Source organism: Fistularia commersonii, chromosome 34, assembly GCF_037954325.1.
Source record: "Fistularia commersonii isolate RoL2024-O1a breed Wild chromosome 34, RoL_Fcom_v1.0, whole genome shotgun sequence".
Taxonomy (NCBI): domain Eukaryota; kingdom Metazoa; phylum Chordata; class Actinopteri; order Syngnathiformes; family Fistulariidae; genus Fistularia; species Fistularia commersonii.
The window spans coordinates 1,668,406-1,696,383 of NC_141317.1; the positions used below are offsets into that span (position 1 = coordinate 1,668,406).

The 27,978-nt window shown below is 38.4% G+C and overlaps 2 protein-coding genes across 5 annotated transcripts in view; both read right to left on the reverse strand.

Moving 5' to 3' along the window:
- kazna (kazrin, periplakin interacting protein a) overlaps positions 1-3,670 on the reverse strand; it is a 179,340-nt gene extending 175,670 nt beyond the window's left edge. The window contains exons 1-2 of one of the 3 annotated variants that reach the window (XM_086141289.1): positions 3,480-3,669; positions 3,278-3,389 (exon numbers count right to left, since the gene is read on the reverse strand). In XM_086141289.1, the coding sequence (XP_085997415.1) occupies positions 3,278-3,353 (76 nt within the window). In that variant the 5' untranslated portion in view covers positions 3,354-3,389; positions 3,480-3,669. Of the gene's footprint in view, positions 1-3,277 lie in introns of all 3 variants that reach the window. The other 2 variants (XM_086141291.1, XM_086141292.1) reach the window with 2 other exon arrangements.
- Positions 3,671-10,306: 6,636 nt separating this feature from the next.
- On the reverse strand, positions 10,307-19,705 carry LOC147214163 (PR domain zinc finger protein 2-like). 2 transcript variants are annotated; one of them, XM_086141755.1, is made up of 4 exons: positions 19,232-19,705; positions 18,146-18,202; positions 13,302-17,556; positions 10,307-12,218 (listed from the first exon to the last, which is right to left on the reverse strand). In XM_086141755.1, the coding sequence occupies exon 3, from the start codon at positions 17,487-17,489 to the stop codon at positions 13,335-13,337; it is 4,155 nt and encodes a 1,384-aa protein (XP_085997881.1). In that variant the 5' UTR covers positions 17,490-17,556; positions 18,146-18,202; positions 19,232-19,705; the 3' UTR covers positions 10,307-12,218; positions 13,302-13,334. The 2 variants fall into 2 exon arrangements, with proteins under 2 accessions (XP_085997881.1, XP_085997882.1); XM_086141756.1 differs by having other exon boundaries at positions 19,619-19,686.
- Positions 19,706-27,978: the final 8,273 nt, after the last annotated feature.

Genomic DNA, 27,978 nt, shown 5'->3' on the forward strand with positions numbered 1-27,978 from the left:
TTCAGAATCAGCACCTCAGGAACTTCTTTCTGTGCTGTGCTATTGAGCCTTGAAGTCTCACTTATCTTTATTCATATCGTCTTCAAGCCAGCGCTATCTTATACATTATTCGTTTCCATTTTTATTTCCCTTCCAGGAACATTAAATGTGGGGATATGTTTAATAACAAATGATTAGTAATGCTGTACTTCAATTGGGTTAAGACTGAACCGCTAAATATCAAATACTAGAAACAACTTTCTCTTTCAAAGAGTTATCCGGCTTTCTCGATAAATGGGAGCATTGTGACAACACATCATAACACTGAATGCAAAACAAGAAAAACAAAAAACAAAACAACAATGCACCACTAGCGGGGAGCCAGAGAATTATTGCAGGATTATGCACCTGGCAGTGCCACGTGAATGTGATCCACAGAAAATAAATGAATTAGAGAAATGAATATGAAAAAATGCATGCGTTTTTTCTGCCAGGGTACCAACATAAGGCTCTTAATATTCAACTGTTGGGCATGTGCAACACTCATGTAATGGATTTTTTTTTCTGCAATTCAGGCAGGCCTTTGCATGTAGCTGAGGGACTTGTGATCCAGTGATGGGTGACAGCTGAAGATAACCAAAAAAAAAAATCCCCTTATAATTACTGTTCTGATATTGCGAGCCAGCGCCACTCTGCATTAGTCCTCTTCTAGCTGTGTAACAGTATGTAAGGTTTGTGCTAAAAATAGAAAAATACACCCCGTCTCTTATTCGCACAATTTGCAGCTCGCTCACTTTCTTGCCCCTACCTCCTCTCGCCTTCAATCTCTTCTTCCCTTCCCTTCCCTCCCTTTCCCTTCCCTTCCCTTCCCTTCCCTTCTCCCTGCTTCCCTCTGACACATCCGAAATTGCAGGCATGCAGCACAAGCTTCAAAGAGCATAGATAACTTGGGGAGCACCAGACTGACTGTAATTCATCATAACACATGCAATGATAATGTCATTTTCACAGCTCGAGAGTGGCATTTTGGCTTAATGCACCCAGCTCTATCATCAAAAGAGGAAGAAAGCATTGGAGGGGAGTCACTGTAAATAAGCACAACAGTTTGAATTTAAGTTTGATGGAGAGAAACACGAGGGGAACAGAATAATGGCTCTCGGACATGTTTAGCATGCACACACAAAAAATCCTGAATATTCAGCATGACTTGGCTGATAGTTTATAAACAAATCACTTGAGTGCTTCTCCATGTTCAAGGAGTCGTGTCTTGTCTTTTTATTTCCCCTGTGTTCTACCAACTGTTGTGTTCTCCACAGATGAGCGACTAAGTAAGTAATAATATCAATCACTAAGATTAGCAAACCTTTCCAGTTTCAACCTCTCTTGTTGCAACCGGCTCCCCAAATAAACAAACAAACGCTCATCTCTAGGTCAAGCAAATTAAACCGGATCAGCTGATGCTTGAGGAAAATAATCACTCAGCTTCTTGTTGTATATCATAAATGAAAATTACAGTATAATAATCAGTGTTGAAGGAATGAAAAGGGGGAAAAATCAGAGCTTTCCTATACAAAAACATCAGCTTGCATGAAAACCTCTATTTATAAATGAGTGGAAATATAAAACCAGAAAAGCTTCAGTCTTAATGGAAAAAAACTAAATTTAAGGTCTTTCCCTACAGGGCAATTAAAGGGAACAAAACTAGACAGAAAGAACGATTTCCTCTCTGTAGGTATAAAGATAAAAACATGGGAATCCTATAAAATAATTGTTTAATCCTTGGTTCTTGGGATGATGCTGTCGTGTTTTTAGGTTTGACCCTCATCACAGCTGAAGCATGCAATCACACTGAAACAAGTCAGCAACAATAATGCAGTTCCGCAGCCACATATGGGGAGTTTAAATTAGGACTGTGGGCGTCTGGATCCGTTCAGCAGAGAATCCCTTTTAATGTTAATTTTGGATGGGTATGTGTAAAAAATACATAATGAGATTTGGAAAATGCTGTATGTTGTTATTAAATTAATACAGATATATGTTTATGTGCATACTGTAAACATATAAAAACCCACATACAACTTAAATTATACATTATTAGCCCCAAATTGTTTCTTCATGGCAAAGATTTATGTATCATTTCATTTTAGATCCTCGGGGGGGAGATGCACGGGCTTGTGACAGGACTGTAGCTATGCAAAATGTATAGAAACTGCACTCTCACTGTAGCTTCTTAGAGAATTAAAATAAGAGGAAAGAAGCAGCTCTTCATCATTATACTATTTTACTATATATATGTACATATAGTAAAATAGTATAATGATATACGATATGATATATATACACACACACATATGTATGTATACATACACATATATATACACACACATATATATACATATGATATTTTTTGTACATGAACTTAAAGTATGAACATTTTTGTACATGAACTTAATTATTGACTTTGCGGATGTCTTTCGGTAATGTTTAAGCTCTTAGCCTTTCCAATAGACCTATTTGAACCTTATATTGAGAGAGCCTTCAATCTCCCCCCTTTTATGATGAAAACTACCTTGGGTCGCCCTCGTATACATCAACACACACACAAATACACACATAGACACACACACAGACACACACACACACACACACACACACACACACACACACACACACACACACACACACACACACACACACACACACCAGATTCTGCAAAATTATTCACCTCTGACATATTGTGTGAATTCCAAGGGTGTCATAGTCTGTCAACATTATCTTGTCAATGTCTCCTTGCATTACTCTAATACTGATCTTTCCCTTACTGCTTGACCCCTGCTTATGTAATATTTGCTTGGACATATAAAACATTAGAATATGTCAGAGGCAAAGTATACAAGAATTACATGCATGTATGTCATTGCATGTATGTCATCATCAAGAGATGGTTGAGTTATGAGGGTAAAATAGTTAGAAAGTATTGATAAAAGCTTAATAATATTCTGTGAATTGCGCTGTAAGCTGCTTTAATGGGGAAAATACACCACAACTAAGCATATTTTTGGTGAAATTAGAAAATGCAAGCGTCTACAGTGATTTGCATTCCGGCATTCTTGTAAGGAAATTTCAAATCATTTTTTCCCTGTAGTCTACTTTCAAGCCAACATGAAATGGAAACTCTATATATATTTAAGCATTAAATTTTTAAATATGCATGCAATGTAGTTAAATATTATCAAACAATTTTAAATGCAACTCCAATATAACAATTTGGAGACTTCAGATGTATGTCAACACTCACTAGCTTGCATAAGCTGACCCTGGCGCCCAAACACCTGGGAGAAAGGGCTCCGGCTGCAGGTGAGCATCTCCTCCATAGCTGAGGTCCTCTGGAAGCAAAAACGTTCCTTTGTCTTCAAGAAGAAGAAAAAAAAGTGCACTGAGGGTCAGCCTACCCTCCCTTCTCACTCTCTCACTGGGTTCTAATTTGCCTTTGAAAGCACCTCACAACCTCTTCCACGCCTTTCCCAGGGCTGTCGTCTGCTTTGACTGCAGCCGAACCGCTGACTGTAGATCAGTGCCGGGTCTCGTTGTTCTCAGATGCTGCTAGAGCTGTTGCTGCTGCTGAACTGACAGGAGATCTGTGCTCAGTTGCTCTAAGCTTGCTCATTAGTGCTTCAGTGTGGCTCTGCTTCAGACAGAGAGCACAGCAAACACAGCATGAACAAAGCAAGACAGAGGGAGAGAGATAGTGAGAGAAGGAGAAGCTGCTGCAGAGAGAAGACTGAATCTCTCCTCTGACTAAAGTGGGAATAGAGATGACGGTGTGTGTGTGTGTGTGTGTGTGTGTGTGTGTGTGTGTGTGTGTGTGTGTGTGTGTGTGTGTGTGTGTGTGTGTGTGTGAGTGTTCTCACGCATGTTTGAGTTGGCAGGTCCAACAATATATATTGCTGATGCTTGTACTTTCTTGCCGTGGTTTTCCTCTTCCTATTTTGTTCGTGCTTTAACTGTGCAGGATAAACATGTAAACATCTTAACACATTCACATATGAACACAGCTGCTCTGTCCGAGGTAGTGGAATACATATGGCAAACATTATTTGAATAGCTGATGTATTCAATTCAAGGTAGCCAGAGGTTTAATTATTCTTCTGTGTCTTATAAAAGAATAATCATTGTTTTATTTTCATTATTATTATTATTATTATTATATTAACATTTTTCAATTATTATTTTATTTATTCATTATTCTTCTGTAGCGTATGAAATAATAATAAACATATATTATTTTATCATTATTATCTTTTTTTTTGTTGTTATTTATTTATTAATTATTCCTCTGTATCTTAATTATATGAGATCCCAAGGTGGTTAAAATGTAATCGATTCCTAAAAAATGAATGAGGTACACATACACCCTGCAAGTATACCGGAGACTGAATTAAAAGTAATTGTGACATTGTTAACCAGTACAGTTAGATTTATCACATACAGGAAGCCCTGTGATCTCATGTGGCTCCAGAACAACTTTTCTTTAGGCAAATCAAGCTCTTTCTTTCTCATTTCCTTTCTATGCTTTGAATGCAATCAAATGGAAGGCGGATGCAGCTTATCTTTATCTCTAACAAACACATGAACATGTTTATGTCAAACACCTATTCTGGAAAAAAAAATCTGGAAAAATTGCATTTTGGCAAGTACATCAAAAAAACAAAGTAGGGATTCTGTTCAGAAAGCCCGTCTATGGACACAAAAGTAATTTTCAAACTAAAGGGGGCCGGTGCATCATTAATAATGGATCTCCATCCTTTATTAATGGCCTCATTAACATGTCTGTTTTGTTCCCACATGAACAGCATGCATAAAAGAAAGAAGAGAGTTGTGCAATTTCCTTTATCCCAATAGCCTGTTGGTATTATTGCTTTCATTCAGTGCTGCTGGAAGAGTGTTTTCTTCCTCCATAATCCTGCATGCAAGCTTGTGTTTCCTTTTGAACTCAGTCTTACACAAGCAGTACTCACATGAAAGAAGCTGCACTCGGAGATCTGTGGGTCATGCTCAAATATTTGAATGTTGTTTATATTTTACTTTCATTTAACGTGATCATTTGTACCGGAATTAAGGATATGTCAAGGGACAGCTGTCTAAAGTGCTCAGACGTACAGAAACATGAAGAAGGTGCATAAAAAAAAGGATAACATCAAATTTTTCACCTGTACAGACAAACCTGCACACAATTTACATCTCCAGTAACAAAAGTCGATTTGTCTCGTCTGGTACATTAGGTTCCACTTTCATTATGATGGACTGAAAAAGATGATGAAAATAACTTGCGCGATTTCATACTTCAAAGATTTCTCCCCTTTGAAGGAAAGTTGTTTAGTTTTTTCCATCATCTCTCTGATAATGTATCTGACTTTCCATCATAAAGTCCAGTGACAATTTGGTAAGGCTCCAGGCTCATTAATCAATTTAAATCACTTCAATTAAAGAAAAAACATTTTTTTTACATGGCTCTTGCTCATAATGGAATTTATCTCAGGGCACCATTAATACAGACCAAGTCCAGATATCTTCAGAGATATATTCATCTATTCTCCACTGCACCACTAATATCAGAAGTTAGTTATGCATCTATTTGGCTGAAATTTGTGGAATTTTATCATTATATTTGCTGCACACAAGCATATACATCATTGATAAGGAATAAATAAATAAACTGATACCAATATAGCCACCCCTACAATACTCCAATTAGCATTATTAGCATTAGTAGCTACGGTAGCAGTGGCTGCACTCAAGAAAAAATAGAACTTGAGGTCTATTGGAATCCAACTCCATGCACGCCGTTCACTGTGAAACTTTGCCGAAGAGAAAGGTAAAGAATAAGACACAGTCTTCAAATATCAACGCCTATGTAGCTGTTTTCAGAACGAGTATCCAAATCAATAAAGAATCCACTGGACAGGTGGATGCTTTTATGTATTTTCCGTGACTCTGCTCTGATGTCTGTATATTTTGTACGCCCTCCTCTCTCTTCCTGTTATAGTGTATCTGACATTTAAAATTCTGTTTTATATTATATCTACTGGACAACAGGAGACAGGCAAGAATCTGGGATGCTATTTTCCTTGTGCTCCAGTCTCTACAGATACTCTTGACATTTTAAGGGATAACACTTTCAGTCTGATACTGGGGCGATACTTTTATGATAATTATAAGATTATAAAATACTTCAGCACTTTTCATTTTCAAATCCTCACTCATCAGAGCAACTAAAGATAACTGGACTATAGACATGATTGAGGTGCAATCAAACTCCATGATATGACTGAAATTTGGTGGTTATGTAACATATCTATGGATTTTGTTCATCTTTTTTTTCAAAGTGTGGAAGCAGTATTTCAAATTTTTATTGATTTTGTTGAAAAGCTTTTGGTCTGCATTCTAAAATGCTAATTCCACCTTGTGAAGATCTGATTCTTTGATCACGTCCTCAAGTATTGTCAACAACAAGTTTTGACGTTGCACTTCTGTTTGATAAGTAAATCGTCCTGTAATTGACCTGCTAATTATTCAAATGGAATCGCATATACTCTTGGTTTGCAAGCTATGTGTGAAATTAACAAAAAAAAAATGACGCTTTGAAATAAGGGCTTACATCTGTAAGCTGGTGAAGCGTAACAGATTCACCAGAAGCAAATTACCAAAAACAAAAAAAAAAAAAAAAAAAATCAAGAAAAATCATAGATAACAATATGGACGAAAATTCTGGAAAAAAATACTTTCTGATCATCCCACAGCAACTAACTCTTCTCATTGGGTGTCATACAGATCCATTGTTTGATTTTTGCTATGTGAGCACCCATACTGGAATTCATGGATGATAGACTTTTGTTTTGTTTTGTTTTGTTTTGTTTTGTTTTGTTTTGTTTTGTTTTGTTTTGTTTTGTTTTGTTTTGTTTTGTTTTGTTTTGTTTTGTTTTGTTTTGTTTTGTTTTGTTTTGTTGTGTTTTGTTTTGTTTTGTTGTGTTTTGTTTTGTTTTGTTTTGTTTTGTTTTGTTTTGTTTTGTTTTGTTTTGTTTTGTTTTGTTTTGTTTTGGGGGTTCATTTACATTACAGGACATGTGTACCCGACTGGCTGTATAGACTTATTTTTACAGGGCCTATTATCTTCCTCTCAGTGAAGATAAAAAAATCAATTGAATATATGCACCTTTCATATATTATACTGTGTCTACAGAGGAGGTTATATTAGGTTAGGTTGGCATTCATGGAGTTGCTTTAGCACCAATCTAAAGTCCTACAGTAGTTTTAAAAGTCACCTTCAAGCCCGAATAAAACTTAATACAAATTTACTGTCTCAGAAGCTTCAGATCTTGCATCCTGTTCCACAACCTATTTTGCTCAACTGTGTCATCATGGTTTCAGCAGTCATGCCATGTTCTTGGAATCTGCTGAGTCATCCTTTGACTAACAGTTGATTGAGTTTATGGTGCTCAGTCCTCCATCTGCTCATCATTATTATTTCTCATTTGGACATTTGTCCCTCTGCCTCTCAAATTTGTGACTGTTCTGGACTAAATGGAAACACTGTCACTACATTATCCTAAATTTTCCGCCACAATATTCCTTCCTCCCTAATCTGGCATCCCACTTCAATTTTGGCTGACTTTGTGTACTCTTTTTTTTGCTGTGTCTTTTACCAGTTTGACTGCATTTTCATTCCCAGCGATGACTGAATGTGCTGAAACCCATGAGAGAGAGAGCTTCACTCTACAACTCACTGATTGTAAGTGCAGAGGGAAAGAAAAGAAAAAATATTGCGGATTCATATGTTGCAGCATCCTGCCTATCCACTCCATTCTGATGACATCAGCGTGGGAAACAACTAAACTGCCCACACACTCAGTCAGATATTATTTATGTTCTATATACCACCTGATGTTGAGGTACAACAATTTCAATCTCTATGGTCTCTGTTTCAAGACTCCTTGATCCAATGCCTTTGTACTTGCAGTTTGTAGAATTTCTTAGATCTGCAGTCATATTACTGCTTATTCTTCTTTCAGCTTTCCCTTCACGGGTCACCATAGCAAATCAACCTTCTCCATCTAACCCTATTCTCTGTATCCTCCCCTCTCACACCAACTACCTTCATATCCTCTCTCACTGCGTCCATAAATCTTCTCTTTGGTCTTCCTCTAGACCTCCTGTCTGGCAGCTCCAATTCTAGCATCCATCTACCAATATAGTCACGATCCCTCCTCTGTACATGACCGAAGAATCTCTGTCTGGCTTCTCTGACCTTCTCTCCAAAACATCTAAACTGTACTGTTCCTGGTAGACTCATTCCTGATCCTATCCATCCTGGTCACTCCCAAAGAGAACATTAGCATCTTCATCTCTGTGATCTCCAGCTCTTCCTCCTGTCTGTTCGTCATTGTCACTGTTTCTAGGCCACACAGCAGCGCTGGTCTCACCACTGTCTTGTCAACCTTTCCTTTCATTCAGGCTGATAGTCTTCTATCACATAGAGCCCCTGACCCTTTTCTCCACCCACTCCAACCTGCTTGAAACCGTCTCTTCACCCCTTTTCCACACTGTTCACTGCTCTGGACTGTTGACCCCTAGTACCTGAAATCCTCAAACTCCTTGCTCTCCACTCTCTGTAGCCTCATCGTTCCAGCTGGGCTCGTCTTATTCACACACATATACTCTGTCTTGCTGCGACTAACCTTCATTACTCTCCTTTCCAGCATGCCTCCACCTCTCTAAAGGCTTACTGTCCAGCCGAGCATACAAGTCATCGTATGCCCTTTGTTCTGCTTTTGCTACCTTGATCTTCACCTTACACTGTATTTCCCTGTACTCCTGTCTGTTCTCCTCAGTCCCCGTAGTGTCCCACTTCTTCTTTGCTAACCACTTTCTCTATACATACTCCTGCACTTCCTCATTCCTCATGCCACCAGGTCTCCTGATCTACTTTCCTTTCAGATGATACACCAAGTACTCTCCTACCTGTCTCCCTAATAACAGCTGTACTTGTCCAATCATCTGGAAGCTCTCCCGGACCACCAAGTCTTTTGCAACTCTTCACTGAAAATCATCTCTGCAGTTATATTACTGTGGTTAATATTTTTTCACCTTAAGACTGCAAATGGTTTTTTAAACAGTTGATTTCTATAATTGAAGGCCACATCAATGTTAAGCAAAATTGTTTTGTACAGTTTTACTGTACACTTTACATATTTAGCCATTTGATCCGTCACCCAACTATTGTTTTTTTTCCTACCTTCCACTGATCCCAACATGGCTTTGGTAGCTGAGGCTCTGGAGAACCAACTCGATGTCCTCTCACAAGTTTCTAGTATATAGGTGCCATTTACTCATGTTGAAAGCTTAAGTTCATTGAGCCCATACTGGGGAAGTACTGACTGGTATTAAGCTGACATTTTAAGTTCCAGTCTGTCATGTACATGTACTTCATCCCTTTAGCATTATCTCCATAGCCTGATTTGGTAAATATCCATATACTATTTTAGAAATATATTGTAAAAAACCCAACTTAATCCATCATTCATTATCCAAGATTGTGAAATTATGAATCTAAATTCTGTGATTAAGAACAGACTTCCCAAAATCTAGCTTTCCACAATAATGCAGAATGAAGCTGCTCAGGTCAAGTTTCAACCACCAGATCTCTGAGGCTGACTTTTTTTCCCAAACATTTTAAGGTATTTGACATTTGCCAGTAACTTTGTTAGTTTTCTTAAAAGAATAACTTCACACATCTACTGTATAACAACGTATAGAGCAAGCTACAATGCCGCCTTGGTTCCTAAAATCTAGGGTCTGATTTGAAAAGCAATGATATTGAAGATGACAATCTTTTGGATAGTCCCCCCTTCTTCATTTGATTTATATCTTTTGTTTATATGTATACATTTTGGTCCATTGTAATGGCAGCCCTCCTTGTTTCCCATACGGTTGACAGTTTGTCAGCCACATTATGAATGTTAAAACACTGGTGATGGGGGAGAATGCCTTATAAATAGCACAAAAACATGTTCACAGTAAGTGGGTTTTTCAAAGAGAATGTAGGAGTGCATGCATGAGATGCAGTGGTATTACAAAATCCCCTCTATCCAATCGGCTGCTGTGGAGGTTGGAGTGAGGAAATCATGCCCCCATCTGGACATTTAATCCTTGTCACCACATGCAACATCATAAGTGATCAAATGGAGGATTCACATTTAATCAATTTACTTGTTTGAAATCTCTCTTAAGTTGATCAGTTTCCTTCCAAAAAATTGACACAAGCACACAATTTTGACATTCTTCATTTATTTTGACCACTCGCTTAAAGAAACTTTAGTGCAAATCAAACATAGGAACCGTTCAAAGATTCATAACGTCATTTTAAATTATCAATAAATATACATGACTTGATTTACTCTAAATTGATAGAAGCGGTTTCACAGTAAAATAAGCATCCAGATTTAACCTGTACATCCAACACACTCCAGTCTGTGTGAATGAGGGAAATATAACCACAAAGGACTGAAAAGGCAAAAATGTACAACATAACAAAAATACCATTACTTTTCCACATATAGAACATTGTCAAGTAACATTTTAGTTCACAAAAATTAAAGTAATTTATTTGAATCAGAATTAAATAACTACCCTGTATACACTTTTGAATGTTGAAACTAGCGCTTTATGAAAAGCCAACTAATAACGATGCATTACACTCTCTTTTGTTTGACCTGTTACATACAGTCTGAAATGTGGTTGCATCTACAGTTACAGTTTTTGTATTTTACATGAACGAAAAGTACACATAACACAATGAACTTGACATCTGCTAGAATTTAATCATTAGCCAAAGTGCTTGTACACTACAGATGACAGTGAATTAACTATACTTATATAAATGACAGTCATTGAATGGAACAAAAAGATGACACAAAACCAGATTTTTGACTGACACTTCATGTAAGGTGCAAAATAAAATCAGCTGCAATTGTGGAAAAGTCTTAGGATTTTAACAGAAATGCAGCACTGTACTTGGCTCCTTAAGTCTGAAATGCGGCCTCTTTTTAAAATGACACTGATGCATCTAAATCCAAATACTAGTCATTTGTTTGGGATTGCAATGTTTTAAATCAAACTTAATTGGTTTCTCTGTGAGAGTTTACTGGTTGTCAACTATGCTCAAGATTTGTCTTTTACATATTTTAAACCGACATTAAATAAATGTATGGATCGGTCTCTGAACCAATGATACATTTGGAAAACACGGATACAGCACTTTTATTCTTCATTAATGTTATGCCCATTTAGTCCTGTCTTACACATATGATGGCAACAAAAGATAATTTTTCCTAAACCATTTATACAACCTGATACCAGTTTGTAATGGCATCAGTTTGACAGGCCAACTAGACAATTCTGTTAGGTAGACTGCAGAAGTAATTCAACCGAATGTTACATTCATAGCAATAAAGAAAGTTACTTCCCAGAATTATATATATATGATATCATCAGTGCTTATATCCTTAGTATCAATCTTGAAAGCTAGCCTGCAACTTATGCCCTTCTGCCACTACGATACAGGTATCTGGATTCTGTTAACCATCTGTTCAAAACATTCACTCACTTTTTTTCCTTGTTCGGTTACTATTAATCAAGCATGAAAATAAAAAACTAAAGGTTTTCAGTGTTTAAGGCCTAATTATATTTAAATCATTTATCTAAGACTGATGATGCTATAGGACAAACTCATAGCATGCAGTGAGTAATTTAAACCAAAGGCCACACATAACCAATAAGAAAAAAGTGCAAATGCATGCTGACAAGGTTTGCCGCCATCTTCTCTAATAAGGTACCGAGTAGAAAATGTGAGCAGCATTCCAGTACAATTTCGGTTAATTCCTTTCAAATTTTCAACATGTAGCAGGCAGATTAACTTCAGAGTGCAATTTTGCACATTAAACAAAAAAATTACAAAATGAAGGGACTTTACAAAACTCCAAAAATCAAAAAAAAAAAAGCATATGAATACTCAGTTAAACACATCCACTCACTGCAGTAACTCTTGGTAATCAATCATCTAGATCAATTCTCAAGAAGTCAACAATTGTACAGTATTAATGCATCTGATGAAGTGGGATTTACAGTGTGATGAGCAGTTCTGCAGCTTCTGTATCACCAAAGGCACCCTGTACAGCAGAGTCCTGAAATTGAGAAGGCACAAAACATGCAGATGAATATGGATGAGTCTGATGTCCGCCATCTGTTTTAATCAACATTATTGTCAGTGATAGTAGTCTATTAATTCTTTTTAAATAACTAATTTAACAATATAAACAAGTAATGAATTAAATCAAACATCTGTGTTCTCCAAATGCTGGGAGAGCAGTTGCGTGCACTCATCTTTCCAGCATGGTAGAAGACGCTGGCGTGCATGATGTATGTCTGACTTCTAGACACTGTGGACAAGCTGCTGTACTCAACCAGGATTTTCTTATGGACATCTTAGATTTTATGCAGTGTTAAAACAAACATTTAAATGCACCAGTTTGTGGAGCTTGAGTTTCATCCGGCACTATTTTTATGGATTCTTAGCTTTCTGTAGGTAAGGCCACAGCAAGTCTGGCAAATTGTTTCAAATAGAGCAAACTACTTTTTAAGAATGGGCAACTTCAAGGTTGAGTTATTGTCTCTGCTTACAACAATAACCTCCTGCAGCAGTGAGGGAATTACCTTTTTTAAGTAACACATCCCTAACCTGCACTATACACTGACTAAGACAGCTCAGCAGCATCTCAAACCTGCTGAGGAAGCTCGGGGACTTAAATGTTAGTAAAGACACTGTACTCACCTGCAATATGGCATTCTGCTACAATTCACTCACCACTAAACAAAAACAATACTCTCCCATACAATAAAACTGGCAAAAAAATCAGATGCCCCAGGTTCCTTTCATAGAGCTTCACACTCAGGTAAGCTACCAGGAAAGACACCACCATTACACAGGACCTCACACACCTGCCGCAGCGTTCCTCCACCAATTTGCTACCAACGGGTTGCTGTTACAAAGACCCACTGGCAATATTACGTCATATTTTAAGAAAATCAGACTTAATCCCTAACCTGAAACATTGCTTTATCAGTCGTCACGGTATATCTTGTGTAACTGTTAGCATTGTGTTGATCATGACTTGAACACTTTTTCACCTATTGTTTGTCAATAACTGCTCATACTATATTGATATAGTTCCCTAATTACTGAACTATTGAGCTGTATTAAAAAGTACCTGATGATCCTGTGACAGTTCGCTCTCCAGTCTTCAGGCTGTAGTGCTCTGCTCAGAGCTACAGGTAACTGCTCCACTTGCTTCTTCTTGGCATGAAGGGGGGAGCTCAGCTTTTGGTGATTCCTTGGGTCGTGGTTTCATTATGGTGATTTCAATGGGGATCCCTTTGACATTGTGCTGTACTCTAGTATACTGGCGCATAGAGGGATTGAAAGTGCGAACAATTGGTGGGTCATTCAGGGTGGCGGTCTCATTTTTTGTCTGTTTAGTCTCTTTTATAATAATTTTACTTCTCTTGTTTGAAAAGACTGTTTGCACTGGTAGGACAGCGGGCCTTTTAGCAGGTCCAGAGGTTTGGAGTCGAGTTCTATGGTGAGGTGAAGCTTGTTGGGTCTCTTCCACAAGAGAAATGGTTCTGTTTAAGTGGCCATCATTTTCCTTAGTTACAGAAATTCCAGTGTCTTTCCTTTTCTTTACCTCTTTAGGTTTTTTGGGACACACCGCCATGTGCTTGGTTCTGCTGCGACGCATTGTGAATTCCCTGCTACAGTGGGGGCATACAAATATCTCCTGCTTATCATCCACTTGTGAAGGTGGTGCTTTATATGACGAACAGATTGACTTGTTTCTTTGAGGCAGGATCCTTTGGGCCAACCTCTTCTTCCTCTTGTTGAGCATTTTGAACTTAACTTTTACTGGTGAATCTTCAGTGGGTTTGGACCTGTTGGAGTGGCTGGATCGGTTTGAAGCATTTGATTCATTAGTTGAATTAGTTGTAGAGAGTACTCCATTTTGACTTTTGGCAAAATGGCGCAAAGGTATTGGATTCTTTTTGGGTGTGTATCTTCTTTTATCACTGGCATTTGCACAAACCAGGATGTGCTTGTGTAGCTCTGGCATGTTGTCAAAACTCTTTCCACACTTGGTGCACCGAATAGCTGTGCTGAAGGTTTGTGGGATGTTATGGGTGGTAAAATTTGTGGCTGAAGCCAAAGCCAAGGAACCAGTGGGTGATCTATTATGATAAGGAAACGGTGGAGGCTTAAAGCTGGGATAATGCTGATTAATGCCAAGACGGACATCAGGTCCTTTGAGTTTGCCTCCATCTGATGCCAGGATTTTTATTGTTGTAAACAATTCATCAGCAGCCACATCTACTTTACTAACTTCTTTTTTTACCAGTTTCTTGGAGTCCTCTGGTACATCAGAGTCTCTGTCCTCTCTTTTTGAGTTGTTGTAATTCTGAGGTCTTAGTTTTCCCTTTTCTTCTTCTGTGTAAGTACAGTGCTGACCAGGATGTAATTCTTCCTGATGCTGTTTCAGATTGCAAAGGTAGACAAAGTCCTTTGGACATACACTGCAAACATAAGTCTTATCAACACCGTGAAGGTTTGATCGATGGTCAAGCAAAGCAGAAGGCTTGTCAAAGAGCAGAACACAGAACTCGCATTTGAAGGGCCATTCATCAGCATGGTCACTTACATGGTGACCAAGTTCTTTCATTGAATGGAAAAGCTTATCACAAACATTACATACAAAATTCTTGGTGAATGACTGCTGTTGTACATCACCTGGTGTCTTATTTTGGGCTTCTTCACCTTCTTCATCTTTTTTTAAGGGAGTTGAGTCCTTGGCTAAGAGTTCAGCTTTGGAAACGCAACTCACATCGTCCTCTTCTTTTGCTTTTGGTCGCTCTAATTTAACAGCTTGGTCCAGGTCAGGATTTGACTCACTCACAGTGGGACACTCTGACATTACTGAAGTTGGAGCTGACATAGTCACTGATTCTGCAATGGACGACATGAGAATAGTTGGGTCCACGGCTGTAGAGTTGGGTACGGATACAATCTGTTGCTGTTCAATATGATTAACGACCATCTGCGGAGCCGCTGGTGCCTCCGTGTTTTCTTGTAACGTTATGGCGGCAGGGACAACACTCCCACGGGGTTCAAGAGCTATCGTGCACTCTATTAACACAGTATTGCTTGTTATATTGTAAGAGTTGAGAAGGGGATCATTTAAAGTCACCGTGGGTGTGAATGGGACCTCAGACACGTGTGTGGATTCAACCATAGGGGGGTTGAGAGCAATTTGATCAGTAAAAAACACATGACCAGGTAGATTTAGATTTGGGTCTATGGGCTGTGAGAGAGTGACAAGGTTTGCAGAGCTTGTGTTGGTAAATGCAGTTGCTAGATCACACTCTGAGGCATTTAATGTATTGTCTGTGCAAATGACCAAGGGCTCTGGAGATATATTTGGAGCTAATACTTGGATTGGTTGGCTTGAGGGGTTAGAAATAGGTGGTGGCGGTGGTGGTGCCAAAACCGTAATTAATGAGGGGGCTGTAGGGACTAAGGTGTGTGAGGCTGAAGAAGCAAATGCTATAGTGCATGGTGAACCGGGCTGCAGGGCAACGGGGGTAAGGGATGCAGGCGCTGAAGATAAAGAACTCGAGGGAAGTGCCAGCCCATATACAAGACCAGCTGCAACAGGGTCAGCCATATCTGAACTTGTAACTAATGCAAAGTCTGTCACAAGCGAGGCCTCAGAGTTCCCTAAGTTGACATTCTGGCCTCCAATATTCATAACAGCTTTCTCCACAATGCAGGTATTTGACTTTTCGTCTGCCTGTGAAACTGCATTCGAGGTCAACTCAGTTTCATCTAGGCTCTTTTTCTGCAAACTTAGATCCAACACAGCCCCTGCTAGGGCTTCACCTTCACTTCTTTTGACTGTATTGGAGAGATCTAGTGGTTGTTGGTTACAGGAGTTACCGCCTGTTATAGGAGGCCATTTCTCTGTTGCAACGTGACTCAGTGTAGACTTTTCAACAAATTGTGATCCATCGTCCCTCTCATCGACGATTTGCGGAGCGGGAGAGCTACATTGGCTCTCAACCTGCCCTACACTTACATTGTCATCATCTGCATGATCTGGCATAGCTTTTTTCTCACTGGATGCAGGGCTTTGCTGTAGAGAGCACTGTGGCGTCCCGGTCCTTCTTTTAAACCTCCCTGTTCCTGGCAATACAAACAGTGAGACAGGTGGACAAGGCTTTTGGCCATCAGTGATGACAGCAAGTGTGGGTTTAAGGCCATCCTGTTTCTCCAAGAGCTGTTTAAGCTTAGGTGATAGAAAAACTGTAGTCCTATTCTTCTGCATGACTGTAGACTTGGTGTTCTGAGGGAGGAGATTGTCTATCAAAGAAGACACAAGGGATGATGAGGATGAAGACACAACCCCCTCAGACTCCAGTTCTGTTTTGATTTGTGGTAAAAGAGGTGGCGTTGCAGTTCTTCTCTTAGCCACAGCTTGACCAGGTATGTCTTTGCCTATGACCAAATCTGTATTTAAAACCTGACTCACATGGACAGGGTCTAGAATCAGAGAGTCTAGCCCAACTAAAGTCGAAGACCCAGAATGAGTGTCAGCTGCTTCGCAGCCACTTACTTTACTTGTTGACACAATTTTTCCATCAATATAAAAGCTAAGATTTTCTGAAATATTGCTGGAAACGTCGAGCATGTACTGTTCTCTTTGCTCATTTTCTAGAACAGGTGTTATGCTGTCACCAACCTCATGTTCCTGTTGAGATGTTGCAACCATGATCCATTGAGGACTTTTTTTCAATTGTGGCAGCTCATTTTTTTCCACGACTGTCTGGATCTTGCAATCATGTTCCTTGCTGGTGGGAGTAGTGAATTGCTTTTCACAGTGCTTGCAAGCATGATCTCCATGCAAAACAAGGTCTTTGTCTGGTTGAGCAACATTGTCTATAGCTGATGAAACTGAGGCATCTGAGCTTGTGGGAGATGAAGTGTGAAAGTGTGTGATTGAGCCTTCTGAGTCCGAAAGCTTCATATTTTCATGCTGTAGCTGACCTAAATTTGAACCAGAGGATATACTACTCTTATTACACCTGTATGTGCGCACCTCATTTTTAACCAAAGTGTGGAGGTGCATATGTTGCTCCAAGTCTTTGCTGTTAGTAAAAAGTCTCTCACAGTGCTGACAGGAGAAATATTCCCAAGTTCTCTCTGTATTTTCAGCAGCATCTTCATGTAAATCTGGGTAACGTGAAGATGATGTGGGTACAACTGTTTCTTCTTGATTAATTCCATCCTGTTCTTTAATATCTACATTGTCTCCGTTTTCAGAGGTGAAGATTTGCAGCGACTCGTCCATCTTCTTTAGAGTTTTAATCCAGTTCTCAGAAGAAATTCTTTCACACAGTAGATAACAGTTGTCACACCTAATGAATACAAAAGGATATAATAAACCTAGTAACCAATAGGTACTGTAGTGAAAACTGGATGCATACTGCAAACTGCAATTGAACTCAAAACATCTTTTTAGCCTATTGTGTTGTCCAGGTCTTGAAAATTACAACATGTATTCTTTTTGAGCAGAGTGAAAACTTGTAAATGTGTCTTAATGTATCTCTGGAGAAAAATGTAAACATCAATATAAATTAAGCTAAATTCAGATGGGACTTCAGCAAAAAGATTACAACAAAAAAAATAAAGCAAACTCGGAAAGATATGGATATAACAGAAGAAAACAGCTTATTTCTTTTATCATGAACTAGTTCCACCTTTTTCCTGGTATTTTTTAATGTAGCAAGTTTCCACAAAGGTCTTTCACAGCCACTGTCTATTCTGTATTGGGAAAGGTCACATCTTCCATGAGCAACATGCATGACTGGCGTTCCATTGGTGTATTTATAAATGATCAAGAACCAATATGCATACATCCAAAATACATACAAACAACCAAAAAATGTTAAGTTAAATGTTAAGTTAAATTAATGTTAAGTTAAATGTATTGTTAAATCATCTTACCATTTGTCAGTGGTGAGCAGAAAGCATGTTTAAACAGATGAACACAGGCTTCACACTCTGTTGGATAGAGATAGAAAACATTTCAGCCTTCTTTTCCGAATAATTACGACTTGTGGACAAAACTTGGAATGATAGGCATAGTCACTATAAGGAGAATGGATGATCATATTGATCATTGACAGTGAATACTATTTTCTGCTAGGTCATGAACACAGTAACATTTAAGAATATTGTTACTTTGAGCAGCATCCATTAGTACACAGGACAAGGTGTTTCGGCCCAGAAATATCAAAGCTTACAAAGCAGCAGATTCTGACAAATTCTGCATTTTTTTCCACTTGATAATTACAAGTGGCCTACAGTGAGGTCACCCCCAAAATGTAACGATCACTAATGACTTACTTAATCTGGTCACGTCTTGAAATAGCAGGACTTTTTATAGTCAACAAAACAATGCAAGTAAGTCACCATCATCATAAAGGAAGGCTTTGTTTCTGTTATAATGTGAAAGGATGTACATACGTGCATTCTGACATTCATCACCTTGGTAAGACAAAATGGCAGGCCCATTATTAATCGAACACTTTCATTAACTCTTTAAATCTCTCCAAGCCCTGCATGAGCATTATAACTTCAATAAATATACAATATTATATTTCTTGGACTTTGGCCTGATGCTACTCTTTCTTTTTTCTTTTTTTTTTAAATTCTATGAGAAACCTTTTTACCAGGCGCAGTTTACCAGAAGGATATGTAAGGTAGGAGGACTGAACAACTTAAGTTTATGTAAAATACATTACAAAATATGGGTATATATATCAGAATAACAGTGGGAGGGATCTGATGCATAAGAACTGAAGACACCATAATTGATGGGTTAGAAATTATAACAACTCTATACAAAGGCCTGCCTTGATTTTTGAGCCACTTTTTAAATTGTAACTTATGTTTGCACTGCGCGGTAATATATATCTATGCGATGATAAACTTCGATTGGAAACATTAAAATAAAAATTTTTTAAACAAATATTTTCATTTTTCCGGGGAGTATCAATGGTGGTGTCCGTTTGCATGCAGCTGCCTCACCTGGTTGGATGACGCTCCTCCGTCCTTGCACCATTGCTAGCAGTGCACAAAACACGTCGTCGCATTACCGTTTTGCTAGAGAGGCTGCTAACTCGCCAACTGAAAGGTCAGCTGGCTCTGAAACAGCCCTGACGATTTCCTCCACACGCAAAAAAGAGAAAAAACGCATATGACGGTCGCAATCCCACGAAAAGGTTTTAAGTGAAAATATCGATCGTATTCAGGATTTACGGAATTAAGAACGTTGAGGCTAGCTGTAATGCTAGCACTCAGACCCTGGCTAGTGCCTAATTTTGCTTTTAGGAAATAACTAGCGTACCAAGACGTGACCGTTATTTACGCTTCCTATCCCAGACTATTTGTTAAACTTTCTTTTTGTGTACATACTCGTCGTGTTGCATTTGCGGGACGTGCAACAGCTCTATATTCCTTCTGTGCATGTTGTAAACAGCTGTGTTCTTTCACGTACCAACAAGGTTCCTGGTTTTTTATTGGCTCACTAATGTGGATGTCAAATCTTGACCAATCAGCTCCAAGTTTGTTGAAGCAATGAAAAAAGAAAGCAGTCATGAAACACCAACCGTTGCAAGATCTAAAAGATCAAAGAACACGCACTAATCTTTAATTTAAGAATCTGAAAATATCGATCTAGTCAGGGCAATTGCACTACTAGATGCAATATGTTTTTTGTGTTATACAGTCAGTTAGAGTTTTATTCGTATAATAATTGAAACCAAAACTTGATAAGCACAACATGGGTTTCTTAACTAACAGTTCATGTGTTCAATTGTGTAAATGTTGAAGTGTGTAAATGTTAAAGTGTTAAACTGCAACAGAAAAAGACAGACGGGGATGGTTGCGAGTTCAACATCCATCTACAATTCATGCAATTCACTTTTTGGAAGTGTAATAAGATCACCTCTAGATGGAGCAATAGCATAGTCTCTCGCTTGTAAATGCGCATAAAGACTTGCACCTCATGCTCGTCCTGTGCAACGGGCCTACAATTGGTGGGTATTTATAAACAAAAATATCTTCTCTGTTTGACCATGCAACGCAATAGTCATAAATATTAACCAAGAGTCTATGCTATTTAAATGTATCCATGCAGAGATTGTGTGCTTTCCTATTTTTATTATCATTTTGGAGTGAAGAGCAATTTAAGTAATTGTTGTCGATTCTGTTACTTGGACACAGCTATAATGTCTATGATTGTGTTGTTTCAAACTATCATTCCTTGTCAAGTTCTCTGTTTCTTTAAACAATTGTCAATAGGATTGTAAGTCTTGAGCCCGTTTAAACCTTACACCTACACCAACAGAAAGTTTGCCCCCTGATTTCACAGACAGCATTATTTTCTCCTCCAGATTCATGCCATCATAAAAGACAGTCTTTGAAAGAGTCTGTGGGAGTTCACCATGCGGTACATGTGCATTTGTGACATTGTGCAGCACATGGGTGGAGTGTTCTCATGACACAATTGTCACATGTTGCCACCAATGAGTGGTCTTTCAGTTTAAAACCACACACTGGATTTCTTGGAGCCACACTGACGATCAGGAACAGACCAGTCTACTGAGGTTTTTCTACTTCTTTGGAGTTTAGATTCCACCTGCCAAATTAATTTGTTGACAATGTGAATCACAGAAAAAAAAACATTTATGGTAAAACCACAGAATGAAGTTAGCTGGAGCAAAAACTGGCACCATTAATTAAACAAAAACATTTAAATTTTTCTGTGAGCTTGCAAGAGAATGAGTAGAAACTTAAATTAGATGTAACAGAAAGTAATATAAAAATGTAGAGAATAAATGTGTACATTGTTATACATTCAGAATCCAAAATTATATATTTCCCAAGGTACTTCCTGTTTTTTTAAGAAGGCAATTCACAATTTGGACATGTTCAAGGCTCATTTATGTCTTTCACATTTGATGGTTATCGCACCTGAAATCTGATTAACAGGTTTTGATCAAGTATTTATGATCACAGATTTGGCAGATTATGCCCTAAACAAGTTATGATCACCTGAATATTATGCTGAACACATGGCTGAACAGTCTAAAGAGCTTTGCAGGAAATTGAATGTGATCAAATTTATTAGAGGACAAATTGACACATTCCGAAGACTTCGAAAACATGTGAAATGCAAAAACTTATGTCAAGATCTAAGTTATAATCCCAAAACAATTAAGGAATTGAAAGTTTTTTTTCATAATTGCTCTAAGTCAACATGTCCTTTTTTTTTTCTTTTTTACTCTTCTTTTTTAGTTCAATGACTTTCATAAGCTATCTCGGGAAGAAAGATAATCTGCCTTGGATCACAGTTGAACTAATTAAAGTGTCATATTTATGGCTAACACAAGTGGGATTGCCACAAATGATATCATTACCATCTGTTGACATGAAAATGGACAAAAGAGCAGGTATAAAAATGTTCTGTAAACTGTAACATTTGTGGAATTGATATGTCCCCGTTACTGCAGTTACTGCTCTCAAAAGTAGATACACTTTTTGTCCAGTTGTTGCAGGTCTACTTCACCCTGCAGGTAGGTCTTTCTTGTTTTTGTTCTGAAGGCAAAATAGTTATAATCTACAATTCTACATTCGATCTCTTGTGGGCTACTTTAACATCAAACTGGAAATCAGTCAAAAAAAAGTGTGACCTACATTACATGCACGGCAACATATCCTGTGGCAGTGGGCACTTGTTTGTGCCAGTGACTTTGTGCACAATAAAACATTCACCGTCCACATGAACATATAGGACAAGAGAAACAAAGAGGGAGAAGTCATCTACAATGTGTCTGTGTTTTCAACCAATCAGAAAGAAAGCGGGACTTTGGTATGAAACAATAAGGTCTTCTATAGAACACATGCACCACACACTGTAGACAAAGCCTGGCCTGTCATGTCACTGGGACAATGTTACTTGTTATTACCACATGTGGCAAGCCAGATGTGCAGATGAGAATATTTTAATGCAAATAAGTGCAAAACACAGGATACTGTACAAATTTGCATCCTAATTTTACACACAAACGCATACAGTAGATAGTGCAGCCTAGCTAAAAATCCTGATAAGTCAAATAAAAACATATATACTCATGACACAATTCTGCACACACACATTTAGAGATGCACTCTGACCCCATAAAGTAAGATGCCATATGCACGGATAGTGTACACACACTCTTTCATTCCAAACACACATCAGTCTTTCTCCGCTTACACTATCCATGTCGTCCGATGCCATACACACCAAGCAAAATCCCTGTATCGTCTACACACTCGGACAAACACACTAGTGTCTTTGCTGTCACCCTACTTTGTGGCCCCCTCCCTCATCCATCCAAGCCTCCTCTCCCATCCACCCACTGGCCCAGCTGTCTTTGGCACTCAAACCTTATGGGCCCATGGGACGATATTTTCCTCATGACATCCCTGCAGTCTGGGGGAATGACATGTGGCACTCCCTGCCTGCACGCCTGTACATCCACATGGTAGTGCACAGCTCCTGTCACCACAACATGGCATTCATGCCAACTCAATGAGATGAAGAACATCTGCTTGTTTTCATTATAGTGCCCCGCCTTTGACACATCGCTGAGTTATGTACACGTACTCTGATCCTGTTTGAATCTCTGAAAATAATCAAAGAATCTCCTTCTTGTAGAGTTAGACAAAGAAGGAACATAAAATCACAAATGCATCTAGGCCAACTGCTTCCAAACAATAAATGTTATGAGGTGTTTTATGAAGTCTCTTATTTGAGGGGAATTTGATGGCCTAGACCATTTTGTTTTTGTTTGTTTTGGGCTTTTTAAAATATGGTCAACTGACATAACTAACTGTGACAGAATAACTACGCATTTTCATGCAACTCTGTCTTTTCTCTGCATACTTCATTTTCTTCCCACAGTTGAAACTCATTCACGGCTTTCCACCTCATAGATGAGTGTTCTCGGTTATATATTTGCTTCTGTATAAACCCTTCACTTCATGATAAGGATTCAAAGAGGAAAAAATAAACTAAATAAATCTTGCTGGATGTATGTTCAAAACAATAAATTCAAGTAGGGTCTTTTAAGATATGTGTTTAAAAACACAAACTCTTGAACTCTGGAGTTATATTGTGATTGCTTATTTAAGAAATGTATTAACCACAAACATTATCATATCAGTCTTTGGATTGGCACACATAACGGAATGTAAATATAAAAGATGTGAAGCAATGAAACAAAGGGACAAAGAAAAATATATAAAATCACATGGAAAGCACTTCAAATACTGTAATAAATATAAAAAGTCCACAAATTAATCATTTGCTTCCATAAAATGTAACAAATTTACAATGAAGCTGAGGATGAAGGGAGAAGTAATTAAGATTATTTTGCTACATTCGGTTCGCAGAGTGATACATAATATGAGACCTCTGACAACGCAAGCCTCAGTTGCTTTTACTCAACAGCGTCCTCTCAGTGCTGGTCACACAGATGAGCTCCCATCTGATGACATGAATGAATAAGAAAAGCTGCTGTACATGTAATGCAAAATCATTTTAGGCTTTAAAACTGAGCAATAGAATTTCCAAATCGATACAATATTCAATCAGTGACCGTGGACAGATGGGCAAAGACCAGAATAAAGTTAGCACATCTTTATTTGATCAAGTGACAAGTAATTTAGTACCATTTGCTGATAATGGAGCGAGCCCAGGCTTGTCTTTTTTGAAGTTCTCTGCTGCCGTCAAGCTTAGAAAAACCTTTTTTGCTAACTACCGATTTTGGAATCAAGAATAAAGGAATAAGTTGATCTTTTTTCCCTAAGTATTTTAGGGAGAAAAAAGTGGAATAGACCTATTTATTTTCAAAAGAGACTGGTATCCAATAGTAACCCCAAGTGACAGTGCTCCCTGCTTCATTTTTCTGAAAATGTTGCTAAAAAAGACATCAAAGGTGATACTGAAATGCATGCCCAAGACAGAACAAAAAAAATAACCATCTTGAAATTATATCTGAGGAACTTTTAAATTTCAGAGATTTGATGTTGAACATATACATACTAAGATGAAAGTGCATGTCCAAGAATCAGTGGTTTGTAGGGTGTCATCAGGATTAAAATCATATGGCACACTGTGAGAAGAAAACAAAAGAGACATACATACTGAACCGTGAGGGACACCATACTTCAACAGTGACACGGAAGAGATAGTCACTCAAAGCTATTCAAAACATTCTCTGTAAAACCATAGATGGCTTACTTGATGTCAGTCGGTATTCTAATTCAGCCTGGTAAATACCGAGCTTTCGGTTGAAGTCAAAATTTGTTAAGTCAAAAATAAGTCAAAATTTGAATTTGCCTCTGTCAGTAATCTATGATCCTCTGTATAACACAATGTTATATAAGGTAAAAGATTCAATTCATGGGATGTTATGGGCAACAGAAACATTTGATGCTTTGATTAATTTATTTCCTTTGAAAAGAAAAAAACATATATAGACTGCAACTTAATGCCATTATAGATACAAATATAAAAAATAATGTTAATGACAGCAGACAAGAAAATCAGTCACCCAGTCTGTGAAGTCATGAATCAGAGAACGTGAGAGAACAGTGTCACCCTGACATTCTTAAATATTGAATGACTCAGGATTAATGGTGGGGCCTACCTGAAGGATTTGGGGGAACTTTGAAGCCCTCACAGTAAACACCTAAGCACCTAAGCGAGGTGCTGAGCAGGAGTGCAGTTATTTGGGGGGCTTAAACTCTAGCTGGCTATATGGATTGCTGCACCAACATTGGGAAACCTCATGTTCTCCGGAGTGGAAGAGTGTCATTGAATGCATGCTTCTCGTGGCTCAAAGGCCAGACCTGGATATGTTGTAATAAACACATGGCTGGGTCGCAGTAAGAGGGTATTAGGGGGAACTGAGATGGCAAGGGAGATGAACTGCCTTGGGCGGAGCTGTAGAATTTGGAGGCCACTGCTGTGGCAGTCAGACTGGTATGAGGTTGGAGTGTGATGACTGGTAAATGGGGGGAAATCCTGCCTGCTCCAGATGGAATATTTGTTGGTCATCTGGAGGGCCTGAGGTGGTTGGCAGCCATTGGTTGGCTTTTAACTGTTTGCCAGTCTTCCAGCTGGGAAGTAACTACTGGCATGTCCTAGTCATGATGATCAGGCTCAGGTAGGTTACAAATAAGTAACAAATAAGATTATAGGGTTAAAATTATCAATTTTTCAGTGGAAGCAGAAAACAAATGGATATATATATATATGTATTAAGTGTAGGGTGTGGCAAACAATACATATCTTTTCAGTTAGGTTTTACACTGTTGGGTATCAATGTGGCTCCAGCAATACCACTTAGGTTTCATTGTCCTTCAATTTCATGGTGTCACAGTTTTCTTTCAAGTCCACTGCTCCTTCCTCTCCATTCATCCCCAATTGCTTTAAAATTCAGCTTTCAAGTCCAGCTACTCTTAAAAAAATGATTATTTTGTCATCTTAATACCCTTATGTAACTTGAACTGTTCCTCCCATTACCCGACTGTGTTTTCATGTAATATAGATTTTTTAAACACTTTAAAATAATCCAATGAACTGTTGGATGACTTCCTGTATACTATATAGTAAACATAGTTTTAGAATTACTCTGCCTACTTCTCATTTGGCTATTTGTATTTTTCACTCCGTATTTTGTAATTCTAAGTCTAATGACTCCTGTTTATTCTTGAAGTCTCGTAAATCTCTCGTCCTGCTATTTATTATGGCAGCCACTTACAATGTCTGACTGCAATTTCAGCAGTCCCCTCGACTCCTTCCATGTGATACCCGAATGTTCAGGGACCGTACGACACTGCCACTAATAATTCCAACATTTTCAAAATCATTCTCAGAATAATCTCAGAGCACCCCAAACCTCACCAGAACAATTTTAGAAAAATGGTATGGTTGATTAGCAGTTAAGGAAGTGGAGGGGCAACAATGCTTCTGTTAGAAAGGGGGTGACATATGATGCATTCTTCTTAAGAATGTGATTGGCTGAATGGGATGAGGGCATGTGGGAAGCAAACGCCCCTCTCAATCATAAAGCAAGTAATAATTTCCATTCAGAAAATTGATAATTACAGATTCTACTCCGATTGAGAAATACACTTGGTGAATTAATTGCAGACCAAGATTTTAAACCCTATAATACTTGAGAAGATCAGGTCTATTTATGCATCAGCCTGTCTGACTGGAACAAAATGTACTTTTAGCCTGATTAGTTAATGAGGGAGTGGAACAGCGGTACAGCGGTTCGCACTTTGGCTACACAGTAAGAAAGTCTTTGGTACCACTCGTGGGCTTTCTGTGTGGAGTTCAAATATCCTCCCACGAGTCTTCGTGGGCTTCCTCCAGGCGCTTCAGTTTCCTCCCACGGTTCAAAAACAAGCAGTAGGTCAATCATGGACCCTTAATCGCCCAGACATGCGAATGAGAGAGTGAATGGTTGTTTGTCTGTATATGTGGCCCTGTGATTGACTGGAAACTGGTCCAGGCTGTACCCTGTGAACCTTGGTGTTATTATAGATTATAGATAATAAATGAGTGAATAAATAGTTAATGAGGAGTATGGAAGCATATCAAGATTCACAACTGGTTTTCACAGGGCAAGCAGAGAGGATGGCTTGACTTCTCATCAACTCCACGTTTAACCCGTATTAGCCAGTGGCTTAGTGTCACCTCATGAAGTTGTGAGAGCTGTGAAAAAGCCTTCACTCCCAAATTATTTCTTCTTTCCATTTGCCAGATATCTTAATGTTGGATATCTTTCACCTCTGAGACTTTTGCGGTATTTGGTTGATATGTGAACGCATCTCTCATAAGATCTATTACAACCGCAATCCCGACACAATTTAATCTATATCATTTAATTACCTGTCATTCAATGTTTCGGGTGAGGACTTTTTCTTCCTCTCTATCCCTTTCCCACAGTCTCTGCTGATAAACACACTCTGTAATGTAATGCTACCTTCTTCAAACAGTTTTACACTTCAGAAGCTTAAATTCTAAGATGCTTTTTGGAGAACATTTAATCTTACTGTTGAGTAAGTGGTTGCATAAGGCAGAATTTTTTTTTTATCTTTATGGTGCATTATTAAAGTTTTTTGCTAAGGCAATGTTCGTTTTTAGTAAAGGATGTCTGAAAGATGTTAACCAACCCAACCAAAAAGAATTTGTAAATGAATTCCACACATCTATTTCCAACATTTAAAAGACAAACCCCAGGTTTACAATCTGTGCTTTCTATATATTGGTGTAAACATTCTTTTCCTGAGCATCATTTTTATGTCTACACATATAAACCTGCTGACCAGTTTAAGTCCGTCCAGGTGTCTTCCGTGCAAAAGTAATCACAAACAGGCACCTCTTGTTTGAATGAGATCTATTTTGGGTTTTTTACGTCAAATGAAAGATGTTGTTTTCTTCATGGCCAGAGCTTAGTCGTTCCTTTTGTTTTCTGTTTCTAGTCGAGCACTAGAGACTGGCAGACATAGTATCATGTAGGTATGTGTACTTACACACTTTGTATAAAAGGCGGATACAGACATGATGGACCACAAATATAATCCCAAAAAGAAAAAGGAGGGAAAAAAAGCTCTGGGAAGCTTCCGCAAACTCAGCTCATATTTATGCTTTCACACCACAAACTCAGGGTGGGTTTCCTGATAGTTAAGTGTGACACAGACTGTTTGTG

Coding starts and splice junctions, on each gene's coding strand:
- LOC147214163 (XM_086141755.1), bottom strand. CDS start 17,489: ATGGACGAGTCGCTGCAAATCTTCACCTCTGAAAACGGAGACAATGTA.